Source organism: Rosa rugosa, chromosome 7, assembly GCF_958449725.1.
Source record: "Rosa rugosa chromosome 7, drRosRugo1.1, whole genome shotgun sequence".
Classification (NCBI taxonomy): Eukaryota; Viridiplantae; Streptophyta; class Magnoliopsida; order Rosales; family Rosaceae; genus Rosa; species Rosa rugosa.
The window spans coordinates 14,912,335-14,939,365 of NC_084826.1; the positions used below are offsets into that span (position 1 = coordinate 14,912,335).

At 39.9% G+C, this 27,031-nt stretch overlaps 3 protein-coding genes across 3 annotated transcripts; 2 read left to right on the plus strand and 1 right to left on the minus strand.

The window, feature by feature from the left end:
• Nucleotides 1-12,997: 12,997 nt before the first annotated feature.
• Nucleotides 12,998-16,019, plus strand: LOC133722546 (sulfite exporter TauE/SafE family protein 4). Its single transcript, XM_062149427.1, has 12 exons — nucleotides 12,998-13,361; nucleotides 13,477-13,636; nucleotides 13,729-13,929; nucleotides 14,036-14,097; nucleotides 14,181-14,229; nucleotides 14,310-14,365; nucleotides 14,451-14,537; nucleotides 14,620-14,670; nucleotides 14,765-15,004; nucleotides 15,111-15,204; nucleotides 15,294-15,434; nucleotides 15,535-16,019. Exons 1-12 carry the CDS (start codon nucleotides 13,197-13,199, stop codon nucleotides 15,615-15,617), a joined length of 1,389 nt encoding a protein of 462 aa, XP_062005411.1. The 5' UTR covers nucleotides 12,998-13,196; the 3' UTR covers nucleotides 15,618-16,019.
• A 1,082-nt stretch (nucleotides 16,020-17,101) lies between these two features.
• On the minus strand, nucleotides 17,102-21,832 carry LOC133722545 (uncharacterized). The gene is made up of 4 exons (XM_062149426.1): nucleotides 21,433-21,832; nucleotides 20,140-21,108; nucleotides 18,118-18,165; nucleotides 17,102-17,829 (listed from the first exon to the last, which is right to left on the minus strand). Exons 1-4 carry the CDS (start codon nucleotides 21,634-21,636, stop codon nucleotides 17,380-17,382), a joined length of 1,671 nt encoding a protein of 556 aa, XP_062005410.1. The 5' UTR covers nucleotides 21,637-21,832; the 3' UTR covers nucleotides 17,102-17,379.
• Nucleotides 21,833-24,449: 2,617 nt separating this feature from the next.
• LOC133723453 (large ribosomal subunit protein eL24-like) lies at nucleotides 24,450-26,566 on the plus strand. Its single transcript, XM_062150279.1, has 5 exons — nucleotides 24,450-24,525; nucleotides 25,339-25,414; nucleotides 25,532-25,633; nucleotides 25,955-26,103; nucleotides 26,232-26,566. Exons 1-5 carry the CDS (start codon nucleotides 24,515-24,517, stop codon nucleotides 26,380-26,382), a joined length of 489 nt encoding a protein of 162 aa, XP_062006263.1. The 5' UTR covers nucleotides 24,450-24,514; the 3' UTR covers nucleotides 26,383-26,566.
• The last annotated feature ends 465 nt before the right edge of the window (nucleotides 26,567-27,031 follow it).

Below are 27,031 nucleotides of genomic sequence, written 5' to 3' on the forward strand. Positions count from 1 at the left end.
TCGTCAGTTTAGTAGTTTCCGAAAAACTGAACATGCAGCTTATGGATGTGGTTACTGCGTATCTATATGGGGATCTAGATACAGAGATATACATGAAGATTCCAGATGGAATTCAGTTACCCAAATCAAGTGGCTCTAAACCACGGAGCGCGTTTGCAATTAGATTGAAACGCTCACTATATGGATTAAAACAATCCGGACGGATGTGGTATAACCGTCTAAGTGACTACTTGATTGAAAAGGGATATGTCAACAATGAACTATGCCCATGCGTGTTCATAAAGAGGACAAGTTCCGGATTTGTAATAGTAGCGGTTTATGTCGATGACATGAACATAATTGGCACCCTTAAAGAGTTAAGGGAAACCGCTGAACACTTGAAATCCGAGTTTGAGATGAAAGATCTTGGGAAAACACGGTTTTGCCTCGGTTTAGAACTTGAGCACCGTAGAGATGGTATCCTGATTCATCAATCAGCTTATACCCAAAAGATGCTTAGGCGTTTCAACACTGATAAGATTAAGCCTTCAAGCACCCCAATGGTCGTCCGTAGTCTTGATCCAAAGAAGGATCAATTTCGTCCAAAAGATGACGATGAAGAAGTGCTAGAGGCAGAAGTGCCCTACCTAAGTGCAATAGGCGCATTATTGTACTTAGCACAATGCACAAGACCGGATATCTCATTCGCTGTGAACTTGCTAGCTAGATATAGCTCTGCGCCTACACGACGCCATTGGACTAGTGTTAAAGATATCTTTCGATACCTAAGTGGTACGATCGATATGGGCTTGTTCTATCCCTACAGAGAGAAGATGGATTCGGACCCATCAAGTGCCAGGGACGCCACACATGGTGGACTGCGTTCCCTATCCCCATTCCAAAACGATATAAGTGTTTTGGAAGGTTTTGCTGATGCTGGGTACCTCTCTGACCCACACAAAGGTCGCTCCCAAACTGGTTATGTTTTCACCATGGGAAAGACCGCGATATCTTGGAGGTCTACAAAGCAGACCTTAGTCGCTACCTCTTCGAATCATGCAGAGATTATTGCTCTTCACGAAGCAGTTCGTGAATGTATATGGCTTCGATCCATAGTTACGCATATTCGAAGCAATTGTGGTTTGAAGTCTACCACAGATGAGCCAACCAGCATTTATGAGGATAATGCTGCTTGCATTGAACAAATGAAGCAAGGCTACATCAAAGGCGACAACAATAAGCATATATCGCCCAAATTCTTCTACAATCAGCAACAACAGAAGCTCCTCAAGATTAAAGTGAACCAGGTTCGATCTGAGGACAATGAGGCAGACTTGTTTACTAAGTCATTGCCCAAATCCACGTTCGAGAAACATGTGGCAAGAATTGGCTTGCGGAAATTATCTGAACTCTCATGATCGTAGTCATCAGGGGGAGGCGCAGACATCAGGGGGAGATGTCTACATGTTCACCTCGAAACATGAAGGGTGTGTTGTGCTCTTTTTCCCCTTCGACCGAGGTTATTTTTGTCCCACTGGGTTTTTGTTACTCGGTAAGGTTTTTAACGAGGCAACGAGAGAAGTACCGCGTTTGGACAACACAAGGGGGAGTGTTTAAGGATATCTCTATTTGTGTTTGGCCCAAACTCTAGGTTACTTGACCTAGTGGTAATAGGGTTAAATTAGAAGGATCTAGATTCCTATTCAATGTACGATTACTTTCCTTGTGCGATTGAGATTCTATGCATTGTAATCCTCTATATAAAGAGGCCCCTATTATCAATGAGAATACACAGCAAATTCCTCTCAATTTCAGTTTCTCTACAACAGTAATATCATTTTTATTTTTTAAACAATTCAATCAATAAAGGGCATAATAGGAGTTTCAAAAATTTAACCAACAATTTGTTTTATATAATAGATAAAAGAATTAAAAACTATTTATCTTCTCGACCTCGCCTTGCACTCTGCCATCTCTCAGTCGTCGTCGCTCGCCGTCTTTGCTTTGGTCGATGCCGCCTCTGCCACCTCCGGCCAGCCCATTCTGAACCTTATCGGCTACCACCTTCTCCCCATTTCTCTGATCACTCAAATCGCTCCTGTTCAGCGCCAAAACCGCCACTTTGCTTGATGACCACTCTCTCACCGTCACCATCCTACTGGCCAACCGCATCTTCTCGCTCAACAATGTTACTGTCACGGTGGCCCTAATTTTTGACAACGGGTCATTGATCATCTTCAGAGCCAATTGGGAGCTACAACTTAAAAAATATCGGCTACTTGGCTCCGAGAAACCTTAATAAAAAGATGGCGGTCAAAACAACTGAGTATTAATTACCTATCAATGAAGCAAGCAAGGTCCATATATAGTCTCCTTCCTCAATTTCTTCAGTACAGGCTGAGCCGCCGCCTCAGAGTTTCCAAAAGCCTGGTCGTAATAGTTGTCACCTTCTTTGTCCTCAAGTACATCGGCGAAAGATCGAATCTGGATCAACATTGGGTCGGTCAAAAACTTGAAGTGAAGATAAAAAAGAGCTTAATTTTTTTTTAATTTAAACAGGATAAGAAGAAAAATAGAAAAACAAATTTCTGTAATTTTTCACAGACACGTGGCAAATTGAGAAGTAACACTCGCCTTGAGATTGAGCATAACACTCCCCTTCTTTATATTCAAGTTTTTTCTCGTTATTATTCGACATTGTCTATCAATTTCTCTCACTTTCATTTGCATTCAACTGTCACATCACCATGGTGAATGATTAGGGTTAGTAATGGTTGGGGTGTTGAGTTGACTACGGGAAGAGCCAATTAATCAACGTAAATTAAACAACTAGAGACATAATTAAAGCCTGCATATGGTTTCTAATAACCAAGACTTTGGCCTATGTAGGGCGTAGTACGCATATCTATATAGTATTCATAAGCTAGCTAATTAATATCAGATATAAATAAGAATTAAAGTCACGTCATGTGAATGGAAAACCGAGATGTTGAAAAATTAGGTTAAAATTAGTATAAGTTCAAAATTCCACTGCAAAGAGGATAAAAATTGATCCAGGCCGGAGTTCGTATAGTTGTTTTTCACATCCATAATTTACAGATTGAGTTGATGCCAATGCCTATCCATGTTACATGGTTTCCTACCAAACCACCACAATTATTGTATTGAACTTATTCATATTAAGATTTGGGACCAGATCGAGCTAGAAATATCTAACATACTGGCTCAGTTGTCGACGTCCCAAGAAGGTGTTGCATACAATTGCAGAAAGCCTGCGAATATATGAATGAATGAATGTAGAAGCAGGGCAACATGCAATCAAGAAGTGAGCCTGACCCTCATGACAGCCTGAGCCATTGGTGAAAGATATCTCCCATCACATTTGGATTTTACCATCTGATTAGCCCTGTTCAGATACTTTTGAATTGACCATTCCAATCCCACTCTATTATCTGTTTCCCCATTATTATTGTGCGGCCTTTCGATTATATGTCATCATTTCGTTTTCTTTTGTACTTCTATCGCATATTCTTATGGCGCAACAGAATTATGCTTCTGTTTTCTTTTTGATAAAGTAAAAACCAGTCTAAAATTAGGATTATAAAATTTGAAAATAAACTTAATCGTGAGATTGATACAGATAAACTTTTAAATATAGTGGAATTTAAATACATACTCTCATTATTTAATCTAATCTCTAAATGTAATGCACTATTTGTTAGTTGGTGTCTAATTGAATATATTTCTTTAATAGAGACTCCCGATATCATTTCAGGACGTTCTCTAAATGCTTATTGTAATATGGGGTTTAGAGCAACTCTAACAGATTCTCCATATTTTGATTTTTCTCTACTTTAGGGAAAAATAAGTCTCTTTTGCTCTAACAGATTCTCTATAACTATCCTTATTTTAGGGAAAGTGAGGAAATAGAAAATCAAATTTCCTATATTTACAGCAAACTCTAAAATTTTAAGGAAGAATATGGAGATTTTAGAGATTGTTGTAAAATAGAGAATCTGTTGGAGTTGGAGAATAAAAAAAGACTAAAGCTTTGACTTTTGCTTCTCTATAATACATAAATTATAGGGAAGCTGTTGGAGTTGCTCTTAGGCTCAATGTCCTTCCCCCATGTATTTGGCAATTGCATTAATTACGGCTTGACGGCAGCTTCACCAACCATTTCTTCAAAAAAATTAAAAAAAATCTTATTTCTAAATGAATGAGATAATTTATACTTTTGGTACCTTTCTGATGTGAGATTCACTTGCATCCTGATTCATTTTATATTAGTAACGACAATGAAAGTGCATAAAAATAATTGAAAATGATTTTTTTTTTCTTGAGAAAAATAGATAAGAATTTCCTAGCTTGTTGAGTCGATCTTGGGTGCATCTACTCATGTCCTATGTGCATTAATAGAGTATCGGTGTTGTCGACGCAGCAGTGACGTCTTACACACCTCCTTCATTGATAGGGACATAAGTAAGGTGCGAGGGCCATGAAATCGTTACAAGATATTGGTTGGAAGTTTGTGAAATTTGGACATTGATCTAGGTGAATTTTTGAACTTGGCCTCCGAGCTAGGCTCACATGGCTTGTTAGGCTCTTCCGGACCTTCACTCAAGATCGACACTGTAAGGTTTGGTTTAGGGTGACATGGATTCTCTCTATGACTACGACTTACATTTTTAGACGACATGGAATTTCCTTATGACTACAAGTTATATTTTTATCGGTTTCTTATTAATTTCTCTGTAATCATTGAGAGAGATTATTTTATCGGCAGATAATTGAAAAAGGTTTAACATTTTGGGATCTATATGCCATGAATTTATGATCATTCAGAGTGTTTGATTCATACAATGATACAATTAATATTCAGATTGTGACATATTATCTATTCTTGCCTTTTTTTGTTTAAGTGGAACAATTGCAGATGCAGTACTTATTTACACCTGTATTGGAAAGAAGTATAAGCTAATATAACAGGTTTCATTGTAGCTTTTTGTTGGAAGAAATTGATGCGGAATGAGGTACCTTTTCATTCATGAGGCTGGGCCATGCATTTTCAACTACTATGAATCTATCCTGTTGGAAACAAAATAAGATCCACGAATCTGAAGTAATGGTACAATAAGCAGTACTTGTTGTAGTATACATGAATCATATTGTAGTATATATGAGTCATAGTATAAATGTCTATATCATGTATAAATAGGCACTTGAGTGTATAGATAAGGTACTTGAGTGTATAATATAGGTATAGAGACTTGTGTGACAAGCTTTATGCCAAAGGGCAACAAACATGACAATTATCATCATCACAGCTATCATGTTGAGCTGCAGCTGTAAATCAAGTTGATACCAAGCTTGATATTATCTTTGAGCTTTCACACTTGTAATGTATTCCTATAAATACCCTCTTGTATGAGATGAATAAACACACATGAATCTCCATTCTCTCTGAATTATTACTCTCTCTATATTTCTGTCAATTTATGCTTGTCCTCAAACACGTTATCAGCACGAAATTGCTCTAGAATTAGAATCGAAAATTGACAAGAGTAGAGTTCATCATCAATCGAAGTCATTTTTCCAAACCTACAAAAAACCTCCAAACCCTAGCTCATATCAAAGCCCCTGATCCCAGAAGCTCAGAACCGGCCTCAGAATCACCGGAACCGGCAGGAAACCACCTGAACCGGCCGCCGGAAGTTTTTGAACCGCTGCCGAAGGCCTGCCGAGCCTGCCGAAGCCCTGCGCAGAAGCTGCCGAAAGCTGCCGAGAAGCATCTGCCGAGTGCTGCCGAGACCTGTCGACAGCACCTGCCGAGACGCTGCCGAGCACCTGCCGAGCTGCTGCCGAAGACTTGCCGAGCCCCTGCCTAGCAGCTGCCGAGACACCTGCCGAGCAGCTGCCGAGCTGCTGCCGAGCAGCTGTCGACACATCTGTCGACAGATCTGTCGAGCAAGTTTCCGACAACTTTCCGGTGACTTTTCCGACAACTTTTCCGGCGACTTTCGGGACACTTTTCAGGCGACTTTCGGGACACTTTTCCGGCGACTTTCCGGACACTTTTCCGGCGACTTTCCGGACACTTTTCCGGCGACTTTCCGACACTTTTCCGGCGACTTTCGGGACACTTTTCCGACAACTTTCCGGGCACTTTTCCGGCGACTTTCGGGACACTTTTCCTGCAACTTTTCGGTCATTTCGGACAACACTATTTCGAGGTATTGCTTATTAAAAGTTCTCGTTTTTGAGTTTTTATTCATTTTTCTCCTCTTTCTTTTTATCGGGAACTTACAATCAAAAAGCGGAATTATAGAAATTCACGCTAAACGAACTAAGAGCGTTCGTGACCAATGAACTAAGAGTGTTCATAATATTCGGACTAAGAGCGTCCGCGAGCATCGATTTATGACCCTATTAAACATCATTGTTTAGGTCTAATCCAAATATTCTTGGAAATTGATTTCTTGGTAGCATAGCTCGGAAATCTGATTACTTTAGTTTTCGTGGAAGTTTAAACTCCGAAACTAATATATCTTTTCTTCTTATCTTCAGGATGTCGAATGAACCTAGACTCGATTTTCAAATCCTTGACTCAACAGGTTTGGAATACCATAGTTGGAGAACCGACGTTGAGAACCATCTCACATCGAAAGGGATATTGCCCATCATACAGGCACCAATTGCGGGCCTTGTGTTCCAACGAACATCCATAAAGCATGCACAAGCAATTATCTTGATGCGACGCCATATGGACAAAGCACTCAGATTAGAGTATATGTCCATCAAAGATGCAAGGGACCTATGGGCAGCGCTAGAAGAGCGCTTTGGTAATATCCAAGATTCCCTCCTCCCTGACTTGAAGGTTCAGTGGAACAATATACGCTTCTCAGACTTCAAGTCTGTTTCTGAATACAATTCAGAAGCTCTTCGCCTAAAGGCCATGCTGAAGTTCTGTGGAAAACCTCTCACAAAAGAAGAGCTATTTGAGAAAACTCTCTCCACCTTCCCCGTCTCAGCAATTATAGTATCAAAGCAGCATCACACTGAATTTAATGCTGGACGACTTACAAAGTTAAATGAGCTCATCAATATTTTGTCGGTAGCTGAGAAGCACGACAACATCCTTGTAAAGAATTATAATTCAAGGCCCGTTGGAACCAAAAGCGTTCGTGAGGCGAATTATAATGCACCCAAGAGAGGGCGCAAGGAGCGGTACCCTACTAATAGGGGACATGTGTACCCTAATAACAGGGGACATGAAGGACGAACGGGTCCATATAACCGCCCCAACAAAGAAGGCAGCCGCAACTATAGTGCGGGCACACGTGGTGGTAACTACACACGTGGGAGAGGTGGATATAACAACACCATAGGCCGTAACACTGTGGGCCGTGGAGGTCGCACCATACGCCGTGGTAGTAGCAGTAACAACCCGCCTAGGGAATATCCACAACGTGCACCACCTGCACCTCAAATCAAGGGAGGCAACCACAATGACATGTGTCATCGGTGTGGTTCAATCGAGCATTGGTTTAAGCAATGCCAGGCAAGTACTCAACTAGCTGCACGCTACAAGGAGTACAGGGAAGCAAGGGAGCAAGAAGCCAACCTTGCTGAAGAAGAAAATGGTGAAGATGTCAATCTCACCATAGAAGACTTCAAAGCTGTAAATGAAGAGCACGAGGATGCCGCAGACTTTGATTAGAATAGTCTTTTCTATTTTCCAATAAAACGGCAAATGTGCCTTAGTCAATAAATGACAATTGTATTAACTCTTTCTCATGTGGCGTACCTAATGAAGTATGATGTCTAGGAAAGTAATTGAGATCGGGGTATTTAAGCGAGCCTCGCTCCACCAACATCTCTCTACTTCCCTGGTCATATTTCATTGGAATTACCAAACGGATTGAGCAATTACAATTTGTATAAGTTTGATTTTATTTTGGAATAGACTTTGGAAACTTTGATGTAATCATTGGCTTTTTCCTTATTAATAAAGTATCGCATTATCATTCAATGTCATGGACATGTGTTAATATTCCGAACTTTATTTTTTCAGTATGTTTTCGGGAGAATTGGAATGCCTTCTTGATAGTGGCACCACACATACTATATTACGACATAGGCAATTATTCTTATGGATGACGCCTAGTCAAACTTCAGTAACTACGATGGCAGGACCATCACAATTGATTCATGGTCGAGGACCAGCTCAATTTTTGTTGCCAAATGGCACAAATATTAATATCACCGAAGCTCTATATGCTCCAAGGGCTAGAAGAACCCTATTGAGTTTTAAAGATATAAGAGCCAATGATTTTCATGTGGAAACACATAGTGAGAATGGACAAGAGTTCCTTTGCATCACCTCTAATAAATACGGAAATACACGAGTATTAGAGAAACTTATGTGTCGCTCTAGTGGATTGTACGCAACCACTATTAGAGTCATTAAATCCAACCATGTCATGAATGAAAATTTATGGGATTCTGACACATACAGGCTTTGGCACGACCGTTTGGGACATCCAGGTCGTGATATGATGATCCGTATATTAAAAACTTCACACGGACATCCATTCTTCAAAACGAAAAGAAGTACGAACCCAAGAGAGGTTCAAAGAATTACTTCTCAAGCATATCATTCGTTTTGCAAAGCTTGCTCTTTAGCAAAAGTAGGATTGAGACCATCCTATGCAAAGGACACTAAAGAAAATATACCATTCTTGCAAAGAATACAAGGTGATATTTGTGGACCTATCCATCCAACTTGCGGACCATTTAGATATTTTATGGTGTTGGTTGATGCATCGACACGTTGGTCACATGTCATGCTCTTATCCACAAGAAATGCTGCATTTGCTAAACTCCTAGCACAAATCATTAAGTTAAGGGCTCACCACCCTGATCACCCTATTAAGTCAATTCGTCTTGACAATGCTGGGGAGTTTACATCAAAGACTTTTGATGATTATTGCATATCCATTGGGATCGAGGTTGAACACCCTGTCCCTCATGTACATACCCAAAATGGTCTCGCAGAAGCTGTCATTAAAAGACTTCAAATGGTTGCTAGGGCATTGGTTATGCGCACCAATCTCCCTATTTCTGCTTGGGGCTATGCAATATTGCACGCAGCTGTGCTTATTCGTCTAAGGCCCACTGCCACACAACCCTTTTCTGCGTCCCAGATGGTAACTGGGTATGAACCAAATGTCTCACACTTACGCATATTTGGGTGTGCAGTCTATGTGCCAATTGTGCCGCCACAGCGCACTAAAATGGGTCCTCAAAGACGATTAGGCCTTTATGTTGGCTATGACTCTCCAACCATTATCCGCTACATAGAACCCTTGACAGGTGATCTATTTACCGCTAGATTTGCGGATTGTCACTTTGATGAGACAGTCTTCCCGTCATTAGGGGGAGACATGAACACTAATGTTCAACAAAAAGGACAGGAATTGTCGTGGTTTGTCCCCACTTTGTCTCATCTTGATCCCCGAACCGCACAGTCTGAAATAGAAGTGCGGAGAATTCTCGATCTTCAGAACGTAGCAGAATCGATGCCTGATGCGTTTTCTGATATCGCTAAAGTGACGAGATCACACATACCTGCTGCAAATGTACCTGCAAGGATTGATGTCCCTAAAAGACATAATGTCATCTCAAGAGTACATGAGAATGGCGCCAACATCCCCTCTATGGGTGACACATTGGCTAGGCCCACGGCTCCTGCCAGGAAGCGCGGGAGGCCCATAGGTTCGATGGATTCTCGCCCAAGGAAGAAAGCGAGTTTGGCACAAAATAATCCATTAATCATCGATACAAATAATCCATCTCATGAGAATATTCCGGATTATGGTTATGTCCAAGAGACATCATTGGAGGACGCTCCAATGACAGAACCAAATCCAGAGAATAGAGAGATCTCCATGAATTACACTAGTATACATGTGATGATGGATAGAAATTCTATGACTATTGATGATGCATTTGCATATCATATTGCAAAAGGAATTAAAGAATACGATGATATCGAACCTCGCTCCGTTGAAGAATGTCAACGAAGAGCAGATTGGTCTAAATGGAAAGATGCGATCCAGAATGAATTGGATTCACTAACAAAGAGACAGGTATTTGGGTCTATAACGCTGACACCACCAAATATAAAACCTGTTGGCCATAAATGGGTCTTTGTTAGAAAGCGTAATGAGAAAAATGAGGTTGTTAGATACAAAGCCCGCCTTGTGGCGCAAGGTTTCTCACAACACCCTGGAATCGACTACGAGGAGACATATTCTCCCGTAATGGACGTTATAACGTTCCGCTACCTTGTCAGTTTGGTAGTTTCCGAAAAACTTGACATGCAGCTTATGGATGTGGTTACAGCATATCTCTATGGGGATCTAGATTCAGAGATATATATGAAGGTTCCAGATGGACTTCAATTACCCAAATCAAGTGGCTCTAAACCCCGGAGCGCGTTTTCAATAAAATTAAGACGCTCACTATATGGATTGAAACAATCCGGACGGATGTGGTATAACCGTCTAAGTGACTACTTGATTGGGAAGGGATATGTTAACAATGAAATATGCCCTTGCGTGTTCATTAAAAGGACAAGTTCCGGATTTGCAATTGTAGCAGTTTATGTCGATGACATGAACCTAATTGGAACTCTAGATGAGTTAAAGGAAACTGCTAAATATTTGAAATCCGAGTTTGAGATGAAAGATCTTGGGAAAACACGGTTTTGCCTCGGAATAGAACTCGAGCACCGTAGTGATGGGATTATGATCCATCAGTCAGCATATACTCAAAAATTACTAAGGCGCTTTAATGAAGATAAAGCAAAGCCTGTAAGTACTCCCATGATCGGCCGTAGTCTTGAGCCCACAAAAGATCCGTTTTGTCCAAGGGATGAGGACGAAGATTTATTAGAGGCTGAAATACCCTATCTAAGTGCGATAGGCGCATTATTGTATTTAGCTCAATGCACAAGACCGGATATCTCATTCGCAGTGAACTTGTTAGCTCGACATAGTTCTGCGCCAACACGCCGTCATTGGATTGGCATAAAGACAATCTTTCGATACTTAAAAGGTACGATTGATATGGGCTTGTTTTATCCCTACAGAGAGAAAAGAAAAGACGGAAGCATGGGATCAGACCCCAAGAGGCAAAAAGCCATCTTCCGTAATGTAGACGCCGGTGACACTATCCATGGTGACCGACGTTCTCCTCCTCCCCTCCATCAAAATGATAATGATGTTTTGATGGGATTTGCTGATGCAGGGTATCTCTCTGACCCTCATAAAGGTCGCTCCCAAACAGGTTATGTCTTTACCATGGGAAGCACGGCGATATCTTGGAGATCTACAAAACAGACCCTTGTTGCTACTTCCTCAAATCATGCAGAGATTATTGCTCTACATGAAGCTGTGCGTGAATGCATATGGCTAAGGTCTATAAATAGACACATTCGAGGAACTTGTGGTTTGAAGTTTACCACAAATGAGCCCACATGCATTTATGAAGATAATGCAGCTTGTATTGAGCAAATGAAATTAGGTTTCATCAAGGGCGACAATACCAAGCATATATCACCGAAATTCTTTTACAATCAGCAACAGCAAACACTTCTAAAAATTGAAGTAAATCAAATCCGATCAGAGGATAATGTAGCAGACTTATTTACTAAGTCGTTACCAAAAACCCCTTTCGAGAAACATGTGAAGAGCATCGGATTAAGAAGGTTATCCGAACTCCCATGATCTTCAAGGGAAGTCTAAATCAGGGGGGAGTATCCAGAAACATACTCCACACTCAAACGCGCGTTGTGCTCTTTTTGTCCTTCGACCAAGGTTGTTTTTTCCCACAGGGTTTTATTACTTGGAAAGGTTTTTAACGAGGCAATTTCGAAGCGCACGGCCTAGACAATGCTATTAAACATGAAATATCCAAGGGGGAGTGTTGTAGCATACATGAATCATATTGTAGTATATATGAGTCATAGTATAAATGTCTATATCATGTATAAATAGGCATTTGAGTGTATAGATAAGGTACTTGAGTGTATAATATAGGTATAGAGACTTGTGTGACAAGCTTTATGCCAAAGGGCAACAAACATGGCAATTATCATCATCACAGCTATCATGTTGAGCTGCAGCTGTAAATCAAGTTGATACCAAGCTTGATATTATCTTTGAGCTTTCACACTTGTAATGTATTCCTATAAATACCCTCTTGTATGAGATGAATAAACACACGTGAATCTCCATTCTCTCTGAATTATTACTCTCTCTATATTTCTGTCAATTTATGCTTGTCCTCAAACAGTACTCAAGTAGAATGGATTAAGGAAGCAAATCAAAAGAATTAGGACACGAACTATTTTAATGAAAACCCATTTGATTGGTAAATTTAGGCGAAGAACCTTTTTGAAAACGCATTGACATTGTTGACCTTGTAAATTGTTGATTCCTTTAACTTTTAACCCAAAAAAAAAGACTTTATTCTATATAATGTCAATTAGATTCATTAGAGAAAGATTTGGTGAAGTACTTACTATGAACCTAGATTGATTATGTTGACTATTTTCAGATCTCGCATATGATATTAATTTGAAAATTCAACGAATGGATTCATCCACTCTAATGAATTATAACTTTCTTATTGGCGATCAGCAATTTTAGTAAAGAAAATTCAAAAACTCTAATTCTGAGATAAAGATCAAAAGGGTAATGTTTTTCTCATTGGACAATTTACTCTTAAGAAATTCTACTCTTATAGACCCAAAGATATATATTTTATTAAACGTATCAATTCCATAAAAGAGAATATCTGTATCCTTATTGGTACCTCTTATTAGACCAAAAAAAGATCCAAAAACAAAATGTGAAAAATATTAATCCTCTTCAATACTGGTGGCTTAGTTTGATCCATGTGACCGTGGATCTAATATATTAAACCACAGTTCCGTCTCTCTGTCATTGTTTTATTTTATTTGTTTTAAGTCCATTGAAGCATCGACTCTCCCATTCAATTCTTTCAATTCGAAACACCAAAAAGTAACGTATACGCATTCTGTTCTTCTTGATTAGCAGGCGGGGGTTTTTGGAGTTACAGTTGTGACGTTTCAGTTACAGACTTCACCGTTTGGTGTGCTCTGTACATAGAGAAAACCACCTGCTTCCATGGCCACGAAAGCCTTCCTACTCTATCTCCTCTCTACTTTCTCGGTTGCTATTCTCTCCGTGCTATTCTTCACTCATCAGAATGATCACATCTCTTACCAAACCCGCCTCTCTTCTCTCCATTCCAATCTAGAGCACTTGGAAGCAACGGAGACAGTGTGGCCGGTATGTTCTGTTCTTAAACCGTCGTTATCGGCAGTCCGACAACGTAACATAACATGTTAAGACTTAAGAGTATATGTTGGAAACATGACATGTTCATATTTTATTCTGAGTGCAGGATTTGGCGTTTAACTGGAGACTTGTGCTGGCCACAGTGATTGGTTTTCTGGGATCGGCGTGTGGAACTGTGGGAGGGGTAGGAGGGGGTGGTATATTTGTCCCTATGCTTACCTTGATTGTTGGCTTTGATACAAAGTCGGCTGCTGCTATTTCCAAATGTAATTCAAAGTTTTCTCCTTCCTTCTTCTTTCTGTCATTTTTGTGTTTGGAGCAATTTCTAAATGAGTTGTTTGGGATTTCTTGGATGCAGGTATGATAATGGGGGCTTCTGCATCATCAGTGTGGTACAACTTGAGGGTGCCTCATCCTACAAAGGAAGTACCCATAATAGATTATGATCTGGCACTTCTCTTTCAGCCCATGCTCATGCTTGGGATCACACTAGGTGTGGCTCTCAGTGTGGTCTTCCCCTACTGGCTCATCACTGTTCTCATCATTATTCTCTTCTTGGGTATGTGCAATAACAGAAACTCAGCATTTACTTCCTCAGCTACCCTTCCTTAATTCCCTGAAGTTTAGTCAACTTCGTAGTGCTTACTCTTTTTTAATTGTATCAGGCACTTCATCAAGGTCTGCTTACAAAGGGGTTGAGATGTGGAAGGAAGAGACTATGTTAAAGGTCAGACTTTAATCAAAATTTGGAGTGCTAATCTTTTCATCAAAATGTATACTCATTTTTGACAAAAATTTGAAAATTTGCAGAGGGAATTGGCAAACCAACATGAAGCTCGAGTTGACTCTCGTGGCGAACGTATGATACTTTCATCCGTTTGACTTTGTTGTGTGTGTTTTTCATTGTGCCTGAAACTGGAATCTATTACTTTTGTGCAGTTCTAATTGATACAGAATATCAGCAATTAAATCCCAGAGAAGAAAAGTCAATGATGGTGAGCAAATAGTACTGGTGTATGGTTTCTGTTTTTCTATACACTTCCCACTGTAATGGGGACTGAATTTTCTTTTTCTTTTCAGCAAACACTATGTTTCAACCTCAGGTGGAAAAGGGTGATGGTGCTAGTAATTCTTTGGGGGGCTTTTCTACTTATTCAAATCTTCAAGGCAAGTGTTCTCTCTTGCGCCTACCCGTCTCTATTTCTCTCGCTGCTTGCATTGTTTCTAATACTTTTTAAATCTAGTGCAGAATGATTTAGCTACTTGCAGTACATGGTATTGGGTTCTCTTCTGCTTACAGGTAGGTAGTACTACCTTGTGGTACAACTTGTTTCCTAACTCTATTATGTTGTGGGACAGTGTTACCCATTCTGTTCTTGTCTTGGTTTTTGCAGTTTCCTATAGCATTTGGCGTTTTTGGATATGAAGCACGCAAGTTGTACAAAGATCACAAGAAGAGAATGGGCACAGGGAATTTAGAATCAATTTGTGAGGCTTCAATTGCATGGACTCCAATCCACATAGCATTTTGTGCACTCTGTGGTATCTTGGGAGGCACTGTTGGGGGTCTGCTTGGATCTGGTGGAGGATTTATTCTTGGCCCTCTCCTACTAGAAATAGGTGTTATCCCACAGGTACTTCAAGCTTACAAAGCTAAAATTTTACTTCTTTACATACCTTAAGGTGAAAAGTTACATGGAACAAAGTTGGTGTTAAGAATCCTGCTGTTTCAATGAACAGGTTGCTAGTGCAACAGCTACATTTGTGATGATGTTCTCAGCATCCTTATCGGTGGTGGAGTTCTACCTCCTCAAGCGGTTTCCTATTCCATATGGTAGCTTTCCTTTTTGATTCATCTATCAGTCAATGTTTTACAAGTATTTTGAGATCAAGAGTCATGTTTTACTTGTGCATCTTTTGCAGCTTTGTACCTTACAAGTGTTTCTATCTTGGCTGGCTTTTGGGGACAGTTTCTTGTAAGGAAAATAGTTACATTTCTCAAGAGAGCATCAATCATAGTATTCGTCCTCTCAGGTGTCATCTTTGCTAGTGCCATCACAATGGGTAAAACACAATTTTCAAACCTAAAATCATGTTTCTAGTTCTTCGAGCCAACTTTTTATCATGTATTAATTTCTGGTTTCTGTCAACTATTCTTTTTCAGGTGTCACTGGCATCACATCGAGCCTCCAAATGATGGAAGATGGCGATTTTATGGGTTTCTTGGACTTCTGTAGCAGTCAGTGATCGCTGATAGCAATGCAGAATAGATGGCATAATTGGGTATAAAGATCATTAGGAGTTGTTGGCCAACACATAGTTGTCCAACTCAATCAACGACATTGTGAAGCAATAAAAGAAGTGCGTGTTAGGTCTTGGTTGCTTGTTAGCTACCGCTAACTCATGAACCAAGCTAGTGTGCTGTGCTGTCTCTGGTTTAGGTTAAGATTTGCTTGTTAGCTTCTGGCTAACACATAAAAATAAGTGCGATTTTTCATAGGTTGTGTTGCATGTTAGCTACTGGCTAACACCATCATCTGCCTGCCTTTTGTAATCTCATCATTCAATGTATTCATCATCTCATTCTTGAGTGTCAAATCTCTAGTGGATAATAAAAAGATTGGGTTTCTGGTTCTGTTCAGGAGAAAATTTGCCGAATAGTTTTCGATATGCCCCCTGCCTTCACGGTCTTTCAGTGTTGACGACGCACTAAACAAGTCTACTGTTTTAGACTACTTAACCGTGGAGTAAAAGAATTTCCACTTTACTATCTTGCGAGAAAGAGAGAGAAAACGAAAATGATAAGCACTTGATTTCTGGCATTGCTAGGAATAAATAATAATCCAGTGAAAGCAATCACTTTGTCTCCTCCACATAAATTGAATGTGTGAGCACCAAGTGGTTTAATGTTGGAGGTTAAATAGCACATGTCCTCTGTGGTATGTGGAGGAGTTTTGCTTTGGACGATAATCATGAGGAGCACTTGTGGCCAAGACAAGTGTTTGTTTCTTTCTTCGCCATTTCGGAACTTTTGTCTATACCTCACATAATGGAGGTAAGGAATGTATTGGACGGCAAGAGACTCGCCCACATGAAGAGACCAACATCATTTTGTATTTGACACTTGCCTCCAAGCCGCCACCGCCATCATTGTCATTTATCATTCTGGATTTGATGTGGCTCATGATCTGAATATGAGTAATAAAAACCATGATTCACGACAGTCTTGAGCTCCGAGATCCATTTCGGAGTTTTTGTCTATACCTCACATGATGGAGGTAAGGAATGTATTGCACGGCAAGAGCCTCCACACCCGCATGAAGAGACCAACATCATTTTGCATGACACTTGCCTCCAAACCGCCACCGCCATCATGTTCATTTATCATCTCAGGATTTGATGTGGCTCATGATCTGAATATGAGTAATAAAAACCATGATTCACAACAGTCTTGAGCTCCAAGATATGTAAGGTTCGTTGTTCTAGGTTAAGATGATCTACATGTATATTCGGAATGAAGATAAGAGAGTTTGGAATTGTAGTCATACCCCGTACACAAAGGATGTGAGCTAGAATCTCCCCTCATCGCATCGTGCATTGCATTTATATTGAAAGAGAAAAGTTGGACTTTATGTTGCAAAGGAGATGATTGGTTCCAATGTGCAACAAGATGTAACATCTGCTTCGCGGAGTGGACATATCTTGCCAATAGAAAATTTTCAGTAGGTAAATGAAGAATATTTTCAGTAGGAAAATGAAATTTCCAATATACCAAAGACATGGCATTCAGTACATGAATCACATTGAAATGAATATACTGTTCACAGACAACTTGGTCATAGCAAAGGTCCCATTTGACCAATTGCAAGCTAAGTGTACAGTGTTTGACAATTGCGGTCGGAAAGAAACTTCTCAATCAGAGCATAAAATTTCCTCACACCCATTTGCCAGCTATTCTATCCACCTCAAGTCCCATCCAATATAAATTTCTGACTCAAGCCAACAGAAGTCACGCCTTGCTAGAGTTCTGCCTTGTAGTTGTGGCTGCCTTAGCGGGTTTACTACTAGTCGGAAGATCTTTGACCGGTTTAGAATCTGAGTTGATGGCAATATTTCCCATTCCAGCTTCCATAGCCTCCCTATCATCTTTTTCCTTCTTGTCTTCAGCAATGCCACTGTCCCTACATTGTTCTTTATCAGAAGCTATAGATGGTTCCAATAGTCGAGGACCTGCATTGATCCATGGATGAAGAAGGCACTGTGCAGCAGTAGGCCGCTTTTCCGGAACAAAGTCAAGAATGGGAACCAGGAAGTCTGTCAATTCACTTGCATCTTGCTCGCTGAACTCATACTTCTCCAGTAGAACCTTATTCAAGGGCCAAAAACGCAGGCGACGAATGTGCCTCAAATCCCCATATCTATTAAAGTAATCTCTTGAATATCGACCACCTAAAGCAATCTGAGGAACAGTTTTAAGTTAAGTTCATATGACAGTTTGATATTTTCTATCTAGTAGAGAGTGCTCAATACTGATTCTACAGGAATGAGATCATCAGCTCCTAGTATATGTTGAAATTGGTAGAGTGTAATGATCATCTCGGAAGAATGAATGGTACACAAAAACTTTTTAATTGTACGGTAGCAGAGATGACACATATGGCATATCAACCAATTAAAACATCAAACTCAACTAATACCGGAGAATTTCAGTTATGAGCTTTAATGCTGGTGTATATAAATTTCTCACCTTCCGCGGCATCATTCCAAGAAGCTCCATCATCAATGCCAGGTGGTCCTGAAATAGATTGAAATAAGAAATTTCAATGAAAACAAAAACAAGAAGCAGTGCATTTTCTTCCTAGGAGACCAATAAAAGAAGTAAACTGAAAGCTTATATAAATAAAACACTCTAATTAACTAAGATAAAATGTTTAACTTCATGCTTAAGGACTCAATAAAACAAGGACAAAACTATTGTAATGTATTGACAATAGACATGAGAAACTGAAGAAGTACTATGGTCAGCTGTGGATTCATGCGCTCTTCAGCTTGAAATGTCAGTGCGCTTCTACTTTCAATGAAAACCAAACAGAAGCATTCTTTTCTGCCCAGGAAATCAGTTAAAGAAATGCTCTAGTTATGTAAATAAGTACTCTAGTTGTATAAACTCAGAGATTCTATAAATAAATACTCTAGTTAACCCAAGGCACTCAAATATTTAATAACATGCTTCAGGACTCCATCAACAAGCACAAAGATATTGCAATGTATTAACTATTAACAATACTTGTCAGAGAGTTAAGGATTACTATTGTCAACTCCCCTGACTGGAGGCCATAGTAATATTCTTGCAAAGAGATGCAAATGAAGCACTTTCTATGAATAGAATTTCCATAGATTGAAAAATATTTACACTATTAATCAGAAATGAGTACAAGCCCAATCCATCTGAACCAAAATTGCATCATATTATGGAACCAGCCACCCTTTATAGTGTAAATAATTCTAATTCATTGAAAATTCTATAGATAGAAAGTATTTATTAGTCTCGGATGCAGCATATATATCAGCTAAAACTCTAATGCAGCTACCTTTAAAGTCGAGGACAAGTTATGTAAAAGACGAATAACTCAGCATTGTCATGTAATAATGTGGGCAACTATGGTAGAAATGGCAGTGTGAATGGGATAAGTACAATAGGTTCTATTTTTTATTGTGTCCTATTTGATCATGTGTAAGCGTTTGCAAATAATCCACATCAAGTAATATTAAGAGAATCATGACCACATCAATGGAAACTTCAAATTCAATTCAAATCACATTTTTACAATTGAAAATATTTATTACAGAGTGTACACAGTACTTTCTGGGAATCATCATTACAAACTAACTAGCAAAAGGGATAAAGAACCTGGGTCACCATATAAAACACTCTGGCATTTTCTTTAATCAAAAGATACATTCATATAGTATGCGATCAAGATAGTAATAATAACTATGGTGTATAATTTATGTGAACAGAAACCTACATAAAGATGCCGATTTCTGTATTTGATCTTAGCTCTCCTGAAAAAGATGCCAAAGTATGTAGTGGGAGGGTGTACTCAGGCCAGGTGAGATCCACTAAGTGTTGACATAGGGCAGCCACTGTTTAGGTGGCAAGTTCATTTTAAGAAACTTTTTTTTTTTTTTTTTGGTGAAAAGACACTAGCAACTTCACTTACTAATAGTAGCATGAGTTGCAAATTCACTACTGCAACAGTAACAACTCTCTTTCCCCAGCAAAACAATAATGCAATGAAGACTCTCTCACGGTTTTGTACTTAACAAAGTTTTGTTTTTTCTTGTCAAAAGATTATCTCAATTTAGTGGACCGCCAAGAATATTGCTTATACCAGCCTGCTACTAATAGTATTAGTTATTAAATGTGAACATTTTAGTATCGTGTAATTGCATCAGTAGTCTCCTATTAACTGCAATGTTAAACGTATTATTGGTTGTTTACAATATGATAGACCCGTTATTTAAGGGAACCTGTGGACAGTGGCAGCAAAGTGATACTAACTTCTAGTATGCAAACATGAAGATTTTCTATTTGTATGTCCCAATGGACTTGACATCATATGAATTGTAAAACTCAGAGTCTGTGTGTCTGTCGGTGTGTGTTTGTGGATAGGTGAATATTCGATATGGTACAGAAAGCAACAAAGATTGGCCAAAAAAGAAAAAAGCAACACAGACAATATTTATATTTCAGATATGTCCATACCTCATCCCTGTCAAAGTTGTCACCACTGTGAGGATCAAAGAGCACATCACCAGTTGCAAGCTCAAAACAAATGCAAGCAAAAGACCAAAGATCCGCTGAAGTAGAATATTTTGATCCCAAGATCACCTCTGGACACCTATACTGTCTTGTTTGAATATCATTTGTGAACTGTTTGTACGTCCAACATGCATTCCCAAAGTCAACTAATTTGCACTTCAAGTCCATTGATGTCAACAACTTTTGCCTTATGCTACGATTCCCTCTTCTCTTACCACCCTGATTTCCTGTGCCAGCACCCTTTGGTCCATCAGCATCTGATGATCTATTCGTATTAACAGAACTAGTACTCTGGCCTTCGGCGGAATGCACATTCAATTTTGTATTAGGAGATGACTCGGCCTCGCCTGATGTTTCTACATCAACATCAGTTTCCTCTCTGTCTGCACATTCTTGAGCCGCACGCTTAGCCTTTCTTCTAATCTTTTTCTTCTGGTTCCTAGACGTATCCCCATTCAATGGCTGTGAAACTCCTGTGTCGAATGCATCCTTGTCCTTGTTACTTGGAAGAATGAGAGGTGCACTTGACTTTGTTGGATCCTTGGAAGGGTCTATCATTGACAACAACAAGATATTCTCCGGCTTCAAATCTGTGTGTATAATAGAGAGCTGTCTATGCAAGTAATCCAATCCGACCAAAACATGATAACAAATCTGCTTAACCATATGCAACGGCACTCCGCGGTAGTCACTGTACTTAATAAGTGTTAACAGATTATCCCCCAAGTACTCAAAAACCATGCAAACATGTTGCCCATTTGGACCCGAGTGCTTAAAGTGGTCCAGAAGCTTAACCACGCATTTTTTATCATCCGGGTCTCCCTCTGCAATCTGTTTCAATATGGTGATCTCGTCCATGGCCGCCTCAGTGTAGTGGTCGGCACTCTTTTGCACTTTCAGAGCAACATACCGCTGCCATTGACACCCAAATGAAAATGAAAATAAACATAAACAAACTATTCACTAACCCTAATCAAGTTACTTAGAAAGTCAAAAGCAAACATTGTAATACCAAGCAAAACCAAAGCATCATGCTACTTTCACTTCTGCATTAACCAAATACTAAGCAAATCCAGTATCATCTTATATGTGAGTAAACCACAATCACACTAAAATTTCCACTCTCTTTCCTCTTCCTACATTCCTAACTCCCTAACCTCCTAACACAATCAAACACCAGTTGAACAACTACCAGATCAAAAACGGCGTCGTAAAGAGAGAGAGAGCAGTACATACAGAGGTCTGGGTATCCCAGGCGAGCCAGACGGTGGAGAAGTGGCCCCAACCGAGCTTGGTCTGAACGACATAGCGTCCGAGCTTGAAGGTGTCGCCGATTCGAACAGCGTGGTACCCTCCGCGCCGGTAGTCCTCGGTGCCTTCGTCCTCGGAGGTGAAGTCGCTGCTCTGACTCCGATCATCGTCCTCCGGCCTGTCACCCATCTTCTTCTTCCTCTTCGATCCCCTCCAAGAATCGATCTTTCTAGGGTTTTTCGGGGTCCGAATTGGAAATGGTGATTTGGGTTTGGGTGAAATTTGAAATTATATTTGATATATAATAGGAAAAAAAAAAGGGTTTTGCCTAGATTACTGGGAAGAGAGAAGAGTCTGAGACTGGGGACGAGTTTTGTATTTGTTTGCTTAGTCGTCGCTGGTTTGTCCTTAAGTGGGCGAAATTAAAAAAATTAAAATAAAAATTAAAAAAAAAGAGTGGAGTTTTTGGAAGAAAATATACTAAAAATGGGTTTGGCTTTGAATATCATATCGACATGTTCAGGTTCGGTGAGGTGTCATCATCGTCCTCTGTCACCTCTAAAATTAATAGGGTTTCTACTATTAAAAAAAATTAATATTGTATCTCTTAGAAATGTTAATTTTTTGGGTGTCTCATGAACAAGTAATTACTTTTTTGAGAAGAAAATTCATTTATTCAATCAAAACAAACCAAATTACAAACTACGGGAATGACCGGTGGTGGACAAAAAATGAGGACGAAGAACCATTAGAGGCCGAACTGCCCTATTTAAGTGCAATAAGCGCATTATTGTACTTAGCTCAATGCACAAGACCGGACATCTCATTCGCAGTGAACTTGTTAGCTTGACATAGCTCTGCGCCAACACGCCGCCATTGGATTGGTGTAAACGCGCCGCCATTGGATTGGTGTAAAGACAATCTTTCGATACCTAAGAGGTATGATTGATATGGGCCTATTTTATCCCTACAGAGAGAAAATGAACTCCCCACTCTCCTCCCTACTAACCGAACTAGTTATGGGTCCGTCATTATCAATGACATCCATAAGCCAACTGGGCCCAACCCCTAACCAACTATACCGCCTGTTACCCCGAACTACAAAACCTGCCACTGAACAAGTAATTAGGCGAAATGAGAAAATGGATTATATTTGGTGACGTGTTATGTAATATTGTTTCGATGATCCAAGTTGTTTATGGTTTTCACTTGTATCATAGATTATGTTTGTAAAAAAATAATGATGATAATAATAAATCTTTTGTTGAAAGCTTAGTGATTACTTTTATTCAAAGTAAAGTAAACATCTCCTAAAAAAAAAAAAAGTAAAGTAAACATCAACATATATTTTTCCTTTTGTTGAAAGTCAAGTGCATGATCAATGGTTATATTATAGTTTACTTTTCAACAGGTCATTGGTTTTTATTTAGAGGTGTAAAAGACAAAAAAAGCTAGTGTGACTTAAGATTTATATATTCTTAAAAAAATGCTCTCCCTTCAGAGAGCGTTTCTAGGGTTTCTGGCCGTGGTGTCTCATGGCGGCGCTGCAAACTCGGCTAGTAAGGGCGGGTTTCCCTTACCTTCTGATTCCTTTGAAGACGGCGGCGAGGGAGCGATTCCTCGATGTCTATTCCTGACTCCTGCAAGGGAGATTTCTCGACTGCGATTGACTTCTGTTGGTGGTAGTCTTGTACCTTGGAAGGGAGGTAGCGCTCTCCTTCCTTCTCCCCTTTTCTGTGGTGGTGACAACGACGGCGGTATAGGTGGTATTGCCGGTGACTCTACACTGGGTATGTGTTCTGGAAGTACGATCGGTGGTGGAGAGAGCGCTTCCTTAGATCTGGATTGTTGGGATTCGGGGAGGGCTGCCGGTGGTGTGGACTTATACTACGATGGTTTGGCTTGGGACCGGGTTGCAGGCTGGATGAAGTTTTCGAAAGCGGGCATCGGTATCAGGGCCTTTATGCATGGCGATGGTGATCTCTGGCTGGGCTGGGATCGGTCGATTTCTATGGAGGATAAAGGGATCGGTGGTGACCCCGAGCTTATTTTGGCGACAGAGGTTGATGTCAGGCTAGAAGAGCTTGGTGGTGGAGCTCGCTCTCATCTGCCGGAGTTGGATAAATTTCGGTCCTCGATGCTGGTTGGTATGGGTGGCCGTCTCCAGGAGGGTGTCATCACTAGTGGTGACGGTGCAGGCAGAGTATTCCGGCGAATGGTGCATGGCGGCGGCGGCACGACTGCCGTCTCATCTAGGGTTTGGCCCAGGTGTTTTGGTTGGGTCTTATATTGGGCTGCTAGGATTTGGTATTGGGCCCAGACAGTTGTTTTGTTTTCAATTTTTAATTTAGCTCTGGGTCTCCATTCTTTTTCAAAAAAGGATGATGGGCCTATTTTTTTCTTGCATTGAGCGGGAGAGATCGCAAAGAAAAGAGAGACCCTGTTGAGCCTCGTTTTTCGGGGTGTTATTTTTAATTCCTCAGGGCTCTTCTTTTCTTTGTTTGGGCTTAATACTAGAAGGTGGGTGTGCTAGGAGATTACTAGTTTTGTTTGCTCTGTTTAGGGGTGGCTTTGTAGTAGTTTCTACGAAACGGTTCTTTCTGTCGCCCCCATAGGGGGGGATCGTTTTTGTACTGCTTGCTGAGCTGCATAATGGATGACCTTTACCCGCAAAAAAAAAAAAAGATTTATATATTCTTCTTTTCAGAATTTAGAAAATACAATGAATCTACTCAAAGTGCGATTCAATTTATCTGTTTAGAAAATACAATGAATCTACTCAAAGTTGGTCTCCATTTTTATCTATCAACTATTTGACTATTCTAAAAAAAATGGGCTTCTCCAAAAAAAAAAAAATGTCTTTGGGCCGCCCATCTCAAAGAAGGTAACTTTTTTGGGTTTGGGCCAGAAGTAAAACCTAAGTACAGGCCCAGTGTAAATGGCATTTTTGTGAATTGCTTTCCACTATCGGGGCTATTTATAAACCACCCTGATATACATACCCGCGTTATCAACATTTTAGGTTCTAGGGTTTCCGCTCCTTCAACAACAGCAGTCAACAGCAGCCATGGTTCTCAAGTACGCCTTCTTCTCCTCTCTCACTCTCTCTCTCTCTCTCTCTCTCTCTCTCTCCTTGAGATCTGATATTCGTAATCCTTTAATTTCTGAATTCCTTTCTTATTTCCATCTTCGTCGATTTAGAATCCTCTGTTTTTGCTTTCTTAGATTTTTTTTGCTTTTTTCTTCAAATATGTGAGCTTTTGCTGCTTCCTTGCGGTGGGTGATTTTCATTTTGATGAAAAATGATGTGTTTTTTGTTATAGGCGATTAGTTCATTTTGGTTGTAACTGATGAATGCCCAATAATGAGTGGTGCGTTTTGGCTGATTGCCTAGTTTAATGGTATGTAGAGCTTTTAGCTTTTAGGTTTCTGAGGAATATGGTAATGGTCTTAGGTTTGATGCCAATGGAAGTGACACATTCTGGGATATTGACGCATCGGTGTGCAGATCATCTTATTATGTGGTTATGTTCTCAAACCTCAAAACAAGAATGAAAGTTAGAACCTTTTTAGATGTTTGAAAGAATGCCCATCGCTTCAGACGCCAAACTCTTGTCATGCATTACATGATGCATGTGTAATTGTTTTCTTGTCTGGTATGAATTGGGTTAAGTCAAGAAACTCTTGTCCTACATTATGTATATGTAAGATTTAGGTCCAATTGTTTTTTTTTTTTTTCTCTGGGTAGTTTTGTTGCGAAAATTAATAACCTTTAGCAGTTTCTGAATGTGCTGGGTTTCTACTCCTGATGGGTCCCGTCCTTCCATTCGGCTAGCATGCATTTTAGTTTACTACTTGTAGGTGTTAACTTTTTTTATGTTGGATTGCTAGGACCGAACTCTGTAGGTTCAGTGGGGCGAAGATCTACCCTGGCAGAGGCATCAGATTTATTCGGTCTGATTCTCAGGTAATAGAAAAGATCTGGGGTTAAATTTTTCTTTTTGGTTTGTAGGTTTACGATTTGCCAGGGCATTTTGGTGGTTACTGTGTTATTTTAAATTTTTAATCTCTGGTGCTTTGTTAGGTGTTCCTCTTTGCCAATTCAAAATGCAAGAGGTACTTCCACAATCGGTTGAAGCCATCTAAGATTACCTGGACAGCCATGTACAGGAAGCAACACAAGAAGGTAAATTTCTATCGTGATTTCCGGCACTGCAATCTTTATAGCCATCTCATTGCTCTTGCACTTGGCTTTTATAATTAGCAAAGTTTTTTTTAATGGTTATGGAAAACATACATGCTAGAAAACTGTGTTGCAATAGATTGATTATGACCCTTTGTTTTCATAATGCTTTTAGTTAATCCTTTCAAATAAACTGGTATCATCTTTTGTCTGCTGAAGTATTGCAACTCTTTTATTAGCCAAGATAATTGTGAGAAGTAGTATGACGTATTTATTTATATCCGTGGTTGGTATTGATGGACAATGTTGTCTTGACATATGTAGGATATTGCTCAAGAATCTGTTAAGAAGAGGAGACGTGCCAATAAGAAGCCTTATTCAAGGTCAATAGTTGGTGCCACCCTGGAGGTTATCCAGAAGAGGAGGACCGAAAAGCCTGAAGTTCGTGATGCTGCTCGTGAGGCCGCACTCCGGTTTGTGCTCTTATCTATTACTTGTGGATTCACTTATTTCGCATTTCCAACTTTTAGGTTTTTCTTGTTCAGCTCTTTGCTTAGCTGATTTCTTTTAAGGTTTTCATGAAACATTGACTTATCTGCAGTGAAATCAAGGAAAGGATCAAGAAAACCAAGGATGAAAAGAAAGCGAAGAAGGCAGAAGTTGTTGCCAAACAGAAGAGCAAGGGTCAGAATATTTCCAAGGGAGCTGTCCCCAAGGGTCCCAAGCTTGGCGGTGGCGGCGGCAAGCGCTGAGCAACTATTCTGTTGTCAACTGGCAGAGTAGAGTAATTGATAGGACATGTTTCCATTTCTCTTTGAAGATTTTGTAAGGATTGATATGCGCAGTTTGATGGTTTATTTGGTTTTTTCCTTTCATCTATGCTATACCTGTCACTTTGGTATTATTAAGTACGAAAAATTGGGTGTTGGACTTGAATTTGCTTTCATCTCTCCCTCTATGCATATAAAATCCAGCCGAGGAATAATAACAAGCTTAAGAATCTGGCTGGGAATGCATCATAGCTTCGAATTGGCAATAATTATAGTTGGATTTGTAACTCAAAATCTTGTCATTCCTTTTCAGACATCCCTCTACGCGAGCTCATACTGAACTTCCATACTCTTGAGCACCAAGAGTTGGTCTCGTGAACACTAGGCTTGTATATCTGTATCATTTTGAAATAAAATATCAGCTTTTGTAGTGATTGTGGATTTGCGGCTGCTCCACCATTTAGTTGTTTCTGCAAGTTACTTGTCATAAGAAAAAAAGAATCAACTTAAAACACCCAACAAAGCAGCAGGAGTTGTGGAGGAAGATCACAGTTCCAAACATAACTTGCACCAGAAATGATTTTTTGGTAAGGAATTAGCAGCAAAGCCTTGTGCATCTCATGAATCACGT

Coding starts and splice junctions, on each gene's coding strand:
- LOC133722546 (XM_062149427.1), top strand. CDS start 13,197: ATGGCCACGAAAGCCTTCCTACTCTATCTCCTCTCTACTTTCTCGGTT. Junction 13,637..13,728: donor GGCTGCTGCTATTTCCAAAT/GTAATTCAAAGT, acceptor TCTTGGATGCAG/GTATGATAATGGGGGCTTCT. Junction 14,098..14,180: donor AGGAAGAGACTATGTTAAAG/GTCAGACTTTAA, acceptor GAAAATTTGCAG/AGGGAATTGGCAAACCAACA.
- LOC133722545 (XM_062149426.1), bottom strand. CDS start 21,636: ATGGGTGACAGGCCGGAGGACGATGATCGGAGTCAGAGCAGCGACTTC. Junction 18,166..20,139: donor ACAACTTTGACAGGGATGAG/GTATGGACATAT, acceptor AATCTATTTCAG/GACCACCTGGCATTGATGAT. Junction 17,830..18,117: donor TTGGAATGATGCCGCGGAAG/GTGAGAAATTTA, acceptor ACTGTTCCTCAG/ATTGCTTTAGGTGGTCGATA.
- LOC133723453 (XM_062150279.1), top strand. Junction 25,634..25,954: donor ACAGGAAGCAACACAAGAAG/GTAAATTTCTAT, acceptor TGACATATGTAG/GATATTGCTCAAGAATCTGT. Junction 26,104..26,231: donor GCTCGTGAGGCCGCACTCCG/GTTTGTGCTCTT, acceptor ACTTATCTGCAG/TGAAATCAAGGAAAGGATCA.